This window comes from Portunus trituberculatus, chromosome 14 (assembly GCF_017591435.1).
Source record: "Portunus trituberculatus isolate SZX2019 chromosome 14, ASM1759143v1, whole genome shotgun sequence".
NCBI classification, from domain to species: Eukaryota; Metazoa; Arthropoda; class Malacostraca; order Decapoda; family Portunidae; genus Portunus; species Portunus trituberculatus.
Window position 1 is genome coordinate 15,051,077 of NC_059268.1, and position 8,107 is coordinate 15,059,183.

General features: G+C 41.0%; 1 protein-coding gene across 4 annotated transcripts in view; it reads right to left on the reverse strand.

Moving 5' to 3' along the window:
• The window catches only part of LOC123503712 (neural-cadherin-like), a 181,674-nt gene that overhangs the window by 30,789 nt on the left and 142,778 nt on the right, over positions 1–8,107 (reverse strand). For all 4 annotated transcript variants that reach the window (XM_045253693.1, XM_045253694.1, XM_045253692.1 and 1 more), the window contains 4 exons: positions 7,924–8,043; positions 4,781–4,924; positions 4,169–4,363; positions 1,110–1,306 (listed from right to left, as the gene is read on the reverse strand). In XM_045253693.1, coding sequence (XP_045109628.1) covers positions 1,110–1,306; positions 4,169–4,363; positions 4,781–4,924; positions 7,924–8,043 — 656 coding nt within the window. The remainder of the gene's footprint in view (positions 1–1,109; positions 1,307–4,168; positions 4,364–4,780; positions 4,925–7,923; positions 8,044–8,107) is intronic.

Genomic DNA, 8,107 nt, shown 5'->3' on the forward strand with positions numbered 1-8,107 from the left:
GAGGAAAGAAGAACAATGAACAGAAGGGAGCAATAGAGAGAAAGGAAAGAATAAAACCTGAAAAAAGAATAGAATAGAAAAGAAAAGTGCAAAGGACGATAATGTAGCAGAAACTGATAAACAGGACACGTGACAGAGAAGAAAACGAGAAGAACAATGAACAGAAGGGAGGAATAGAAGGAAGGGAATGATAAAAGCCAGAATAAAGAATGAAAACGAAGAGAAAAGACACAAAAGACGATAATATACTGTATAGTGAAGGGGCAAGGAGAGAACACGTGACAGGACAGAATAATAAAGAAAAAGTACAAAAAACAAGAAGCTGGGTAACAAAAAACAGATGAGAGGAAAACAAGCAAAGGAAAAAGTAAAGCTAGGAACAAAGAAAAAAACACACAAAAAAAAAAATGAACACACTGGAAATGAAAAGAAAACAGTGACATTTTTATCTGACCTAACCTGAACCCCCGAAGTGGCAGGAGTAACTGAAGAGAGGGTACGTTTGACTGAGCAGTATGCAAGTGAGAAATGTACAGCTGAGCACCTTACCCACTCTTCAATAAGTCAAGGGTTCGTAAAATATTAATAAGGAACTGACAATAGCGTTAAGTATTTTGCCTGTCTCTACTTCTCGTTAAATAGATGCACTGATAAATAGACATATGAACAGATAGATAAATGGATAGATAAAGTCGAATGAATGGATATACAAACCAATACATAGACATATCCTGATGAATAGATGGATAAAAATTGAACAAAAGATACTCACGAATCAAACAAAAAAGTGAATAAAATAAACCAAATCGTAGGAAATAAATAAATAGATAAATAATATGGATTAATAGAAATACAAGCCAACAAATAGACAGATCCTGATGAATAGATGGATAAAACGAACAAAAGATACTCATGGATCAAACAAACACGTAAACAAACGAAAACAAATCGTAGGAAACAAAATAAATAAAAAAAAACAAATTAATAGATATATATGTCAATAAATAAACAGATCTTGATGAATATACAAATAAAATCCAGAATAGGTACTCATGAATCAAATACGTGAATAAAATAAAGCAAATCGTAGCAGGTGACACCAGACTTACTTGGCACACACTACCACTACGTCCGTGTTCTCCGTGGTGTTCTCAAGGATGGCTGGCTGCAGGGGCTGTTGGGCGGCCACTGAGGGCGGTAGTTCCCCGGAGGACACTATTCGTACAGTGATGGGCGCCGTGGACCACAAAGGAGGAGTGCCACCGTCCACTGCCCTCACTCGCACGTCGAAAGTCTTAGTGTTGGCCTGACGAGGAGAAAAGGAGGGGATGATGTATGGGTGGTGGTGGTGGTGGTGGTGGTGGTGGTGGTGGTGGTGGTGGTGGTTGTAGTAGTAGTAGTAGTAGTAGTAGTAGTAGTAGTTGTTGTTGTTGTTGTTGTTGTTGTAGTAGTAGTAGTAGTAGTAGTAGTAGTAGTAGTAGTAGTAGTAGTAGTAGTAGTAGTAGGTTTATTTTTTCCAGTGTCCACAGAGTTATGATTTTTCTGTGTTATTTTCCTTTACTCTGATTCAAATTAATTCTCTCCACGCGTCGTCGAACAAATACGATGAGTGACGTCCACACACACACACACACACACACACACACACACACACACACACACACACACACACACACACACAAAGGGAATAAAAAAAAAGGAGAGGCTTACTTCCTACTAATACCAAATGACGGAAATGCTCACAAGTGCAAGTAACCATTCCAGTTTCAAAATGCTCTCAGCTTTTACGGGAATAAAGCTTAATTATGACGGTGAATAGAGGCGACGAGGACTGGACGAGAAAAAAATAAGAAGGAAAACCCAACGATTACCATCATCACAGCCACTATCATCATCACCACCATAAAGAAGATTAATCAACTATGAGAAACAATAGATGTGAATATATATATAGACACATTTCCTACGTGAATTAAAATATCAGAATACCAGATCTTCATGTATTCTATCCCTGTATTTCTATCCCTAGTTGTCAGTCTGATGCCCAAATTGTTCACCTGTTATTTGTTGCATTCTACCAACGTTCGCTTTGTGTCATAGGACTTCACACATACACACGGCCTCAATGCAAGACCTCGCCACTTCTACATACTGCTACCTCGCTGCTGCTGTCATGGTTTTTCTTAGAGAGAGCTCTTATGTTGCAGACTTAAACCGTACGGAGAACAGAGATAATTGACACACTCACACACACTCTCTCTATACAAGATCTCGCTACGTCTACATACTGCTACCTCGCTGCAACTATCATGGTTTTCTTAAAGGGAGCTCTTATGTTGCAGACTTAAACCGTATGGAGAACAGGGGTAGTTGACACACACACCCTCTCTCTCTCTCTCTCTCTCTCTCTCTCTCTCTCTCTCTCTCTCTCTCTACATACTGCTACCCCGCTCCAGTTACCATGGTTTTCTTAAAGGGAGCTCTTATGTTGCAGATTCTTAAACCGTGTGGAGAACAGAGGTAGTTACACACACACACACACACACACACACACACACACACACACACTCTCTCTCTCTCTTTCTGTGAACCTCCCCAGTGAAACACAAAATCGAGAAGCCTTTTGAATTCTTATAGCCATGACAACCAATAAAAAAGTCATACGCTCTTCACTGGGTTTTGGTGAGGTGGAGGGCCTCGGTCACTTGTGTTTGCTGCAGGGAACATCGGGCCGAGGAGTAAGATGAGTGTTGTGCTTCACCAATGTGTCACGAGGCTGTGGTTAGCGGAGTGATTAGTGGTGTTGGTTATTGTTTGTGGTTTTTGGTTAGAGTTTATCGATTAATCTATTTACAAATGTGTCACAAGACGGTGGTTAGCGGAGTGGTTAGTGGTTAGTGTTTAGCTATTAATCTGTTGACTGATGAGTGCTAAGTTTTATAAGTGTGTCAGAAGGCCGTGATTAGCGGAGTGGTTAGTCCTTAGTAGTTAGTGTTCAACGATTAATTTATTGACTTAACAAAAATATGACGGTAATTCTTTCCGGCCAACACAATAAATTAATCTTTTCCAACGCGCTTTGTTCTTAATCCTTAATAAGTACAATAGAATATAAAAACGCCATCTGTCTTTCTTGAGTGCAATTGGTGCTTTTAATTGCTTCGTATCGTAGTAAAGGGATAAGATGTACCAAACTCTCACAACAACTATGAATATATACTTAGTCAAATTTTCATATTGTTCCTATTTTCCCATCAACTTCATCAGTACCATGACATGTTCTCATATTTATTCTGCTTACTATTTGGTGATTTTATAAAGCTTCAGAAACTTATGTGGGGGGATCAAAATAGTGAACTCTGTGCATTAATCTTCTGACTTCCATAGACCCTTCCTAATGTCAACAAAACCGTCTAATCACACCCCAAACTCTAGTAAAAATGCGTCCCAGTACTGAAGCGGTTAATGAAGTAAAACTACTCTCAAACTATTACTAAAATCATATAAACATTCTTGAAAGCCACAATAACTTCCTCTAATGTCTGTTAAAGCTAGTCGAGGTAAGACACTGAGAGCTTTCACCGCGCATTTCCAGGTACAATAATAAAAGTCAGACAGTACGAAGGCAAATCCAACGACCATTAACAGACTGGACTGGAGTAGAGACTTTATACTGGAGGATGCATTCACTATTGTTTTGATTCGCGGCAACATTGGCTAATAAATAGATATTGTCAACTGAAACTGACGTGTATTTTGTCCTGCAGTTCATATTCTTACTACAAACAAGCGCAGGAAGTCTTTACCTGGAGAAACGTTAATTAATTGTTGGGATCCAGTGGTAGAGCGGATACAAATATTTCACGATTCCCTGGCGTGTAAACTTTTCTGTGTCATCTTAATCTTCTTATGCATTTTTCTAGAGCTTCCATACTGTGAATCTCTCTCTCTCTCTCTCTCTCTCTCTCTCTCTCTCTCTCTCTTTGGGTTCCATTTTGACGTAAGCTAGTTTCTTGCTGAGAGAAAAAAAAAGCAAAAGAACGTCACATAAGACATTCTCTCTCTCTCTCTCTCTCTCTCTCTCTCTCTCTCTCTCTCTCTCTCTCTCTCTCTCTCTCTCTCTCTCTCTCTCTCTCTCTCTCTCTCTCTCTCTCTCTCTCTCTCTCACCATGGCGTCGTGCAGGTGTCTCTTCAAGGTGAGGACCCCCGTGATGGGCTCCAGGTAAAAGAACTCGAGGTGGTTGGGGTGACCTTCGAGATGGTAGGTGAGATGCGCGTTCTTACCGATGTCCTTGTCGGAGGCCGCCACGCGCAGCACGGGCAGGGCCAGGTTGTAATCAGTTGCCAGCGTCTGTTCGTAGCGCTAAGAGAGAGAGAGAGAGACAATGAGAGATAAAGGCGTGGATGTTTGTGAAGGCAGTGGGTGAAGTGAGAAAGCAGGATTTGTTGGGTTATGTTACACGTTTTAAAGTTGAGTTAAAAAAAATGTCAGTCGTTCTATAGCTTTGTGGATCCTTTAGTTATGCCATTAGTAACAGAAACATGGACATTGGTAAAGGATCGACTGACTCAAATTACCTCCTTTAGCCCATAAATTCCCGTGAAAAGCTCACGTTGTAAAAATAAAAGTAACAACACCAATAAGTTATGCCACACCAAGTTATTTTCACTTCTCAAACTTCTAACTGAAGACACAAAAGTGAGCCCATAATGCTGCATCTCTCTCTAACTGTCTCTGTCTCTCTCTCTCTCTCTCTCTCTCTCTCTCTCTCTCTCTCACCGGCTGGTCAAACACGGGGGCGTTGTCGTTGAGGTCGTCCACAATCACCCTGAAGGTACACGAGGCCTGTAGGGGAGGGACGCCACCATCCTTCGCCACCACCGTCAGCATGAACTCCTCGTCCCCATTGTCACGGTCCAGCCGCTGCACGGGACGAAGAAGAAGAAGAAGAAAAGGAGGAGGAGGAGGAGGAGGAGGAGGAGGAGGAGGAGGAGGAGGAGGAGGAGGAGAAGAAGAAGAAGAAGAAGAAGAAGAAGAAGAAGAAGAAGAAGAAGAAGAAGAAGAAGAAGAAGAAGAAGAAGAAGAAGAAGAAGAAGAAGAAGAAGAAGAAGAAGAAGAAGAAGAAGAAGAAGAAGAAGAAGAAGAAGAAGAAGAAGAAGAAGAAGAAGAAGAAGAAGAAGAGGAGGAGGAGGAAGAGGAGGAGGAGGAGGAGGAGGGGAAGTTCATCATAGTTATCAATATCATGTACAAGTAAGCAACATCCTGTCATAGTGTGAGTATGTACAAATTGACACTTGAACATGTGTTTCTAATTAATTTGCAACACTTACTACATAAAATAAAATCATGAGCTCTTTCCTGATGAAGCGTCACGGCACAGCACCAACACGCACTTCTAATTCATTCACAGCCAAAGAAATGAAATAATAACAAACAAAGAGCGATTAAAATGGAATCAAATCCGTCACTAACATCATGTATTTTCTTTTCCCTCGAGCTGACGGGAAAAAGAATCAAGGAAGGAGGAAGCGATGTGAACTAAGAGCAGCCACAAAGTATTCACAAAGGCCACGAACGAAACAACTGAACGTTCACCTTGAGGTAGTAAAAAACAGAGACAACTGATTATTATTGACCAATGAGTTTACTTCGTTGGCTAAAAAGAAAATGGTAAAAAGGAAAGCGTGAGAGACGAGTCATGCTGATGTGGCTCTGATAAATATTTCAGTCATCCTGTCGTGTTCATCTTATGTAGATTGGAAAGGAGAATAAATGCCTCAATATCCTGAACTTTAAATCCATCAGTAACATGACGCGTTTGAATATCTATTTTGATTGCTATTTAGTGATTTTATACAGCTTCAGAAACTTATGTGGGGATTAAAATAGTGAAAATTCTGGCCATTAATCTTCTGACCTCCATAGAGCCTTCCTAATGTAAATAAAATCGTCTAATCATACTAAAAAGCTTATGATGAAAATGCTTTCCAGTACTGAAGGGGTTAAAAGGACCGTAGAAAGTAATCCATAGATGTGAGTAGGATCGAGTCGTGAATACTGTATACCTTGAGATTTGAGTACGATTGGACCATTTTATTGACATTACGAAACGTCTATGAAGGTCAGAAGATTAATGGGCATAGTTTTCACCATTTTAATATCCCACATGAGTTGGTGAAGCTGTATAAAATCACCAGATAGTAAGCAGAATGAATATGGAAACGCGTCATGATACTGAAGTGGTTAAGTGTGAAATAAAGCATGGAAACTGAAAAGACAGACGACTATTGCAAGGTCCCACTAAAAAGAACAATGTTATTTAGTATTGTCATTGCGTCTCAGTGATAAAAACGAGGTTAGTTGCATCCTATTATATTTCCAATAGGCCGAACAGTGATGCACACCGCGTTTATTTTAAAATCTAAGGGCTTTACGTCAGCTAATATCGTCACTGTGCTTCCGTGAACGATGAACACCGCTCCTATTGCATCCTGTTCTTTCTTTCTCCACTCCACTAACACGTGCGACACAACCGGCTGCATCCTATATTCCGAACGCTAAAAGGACTGCCAACAAAACTATCACATTTAAGTCCCCGCGCTACGACCTGCGAGAATACTTCCTTATTTAGACGACAAGAGGTCAAGAGCTGGACGAGAAAAGAAAGTTCCTGAAACACTGCACGCTGACACGATCCCAAGAGCCAGTGCTGGAGTAATTCAGAGGGATGTATTATTAATAAAAGCTGGAATGGAAGGGTCTTGTCACTGCCCTCTAGTGTCGCCGCTGGAAGGCTTAAGGTGGTGCCAGTGAGTAAAGGGGATAAGTCTGTCCAGTTGTACAGTTGAAGTTACAAGTCGAGGCAACCTTTTCTGGTTCTGTGTTTTGTTTACTGACCAGATGAGTACGATGCTTAAGGAACAGTCACAGCTTGCCCTCTTCTTTCACACATACATTCTGCATTTAAAATTTGGGATCGGAAAAGTAAATATGATGATTCCTATACCAGCCAAGGAGTCCCCTTTTTTTCATTCTTAATCCCTTCAGTACTGGGACACATTTTATACCTTGAGATTTGTGAATGATTAGACCATTTTATTGACATTAGGAAAGATCTATGAAGGTCAGAAGATTAATGACCAGTGTCTTCACTACTTTAATCCCTCACATGAGTTTCTGAAGCTGTATCACCAAATAGTCACCAGAATGAATATGGAAACACGTCATGGTACTGAAGGGGGTTAAGGGACCGGCACCTCAGTGGGCCTTTTTTTAACACAATTTATGTTGTCATTGGCCGGTTGTCCCTCTTCCATAAAAAAAAATGTAGAGGACTGACAGTGAGAGAGGGCAAATACAATGGAAGTGAGTGTAATACCTGGCTTGGCTATTTATATATTTGGCTCAACTCTTTTATCAACACTATACATTCGTCTGACACTGACACCTTAGCCCAGAAACACAAAGAGAGAAGAGAAAGTGTTTTGCTATTCAGGGCAAGTCATTCTTTTGTTTCCCGTATTGATTTCACTGTCTCTGGTGAAAACGAATTAGAAGCGTTACAGGATTAAAGTGTTTTCGCTTCACCCTGTCTTGTTTCATCACTCAATTCCATTCTCCTATTACTGTGGGCCCTTTCTGTCACTCTGTCTCTCTGTGTATTTGTCTGTATGCCTGTTAACTTGTCGTGTGTGTGTCTATATGGCTAATCTCTTTACAATTGCCCGTGTGTGTGTGTGTGTGTGTGTGTGTGTGTGTGTGTGACCTATCTACTCCTCGATTTTTACGTGAAAGGAGACACTGTGTGTGTGTGTGTGTGTGTGTGTGTGTGTGTGTGTGTGTGTGACCTATCTATTTATCTGTCAGTTGGCATGTCTGTTGCTCTCTCTCTCTCTCTCTCTCTCTCTCTCTCTCTCTCTCACCCTTGTGGTAGTGATGTGGCCACGCTGATCCGAAGCCTGAATTGCAAAACTACTGAGGCTGTGGATGAGGGAGTATGAGATGACACCACTGGGGCCGCTGTCCTCGTCTGTGGCAATCACCTGTAGGGAAAACTGACTGAGATAAGCAATACAAAGTCACGTGGCGCAGGGGTCACTAGCAGAA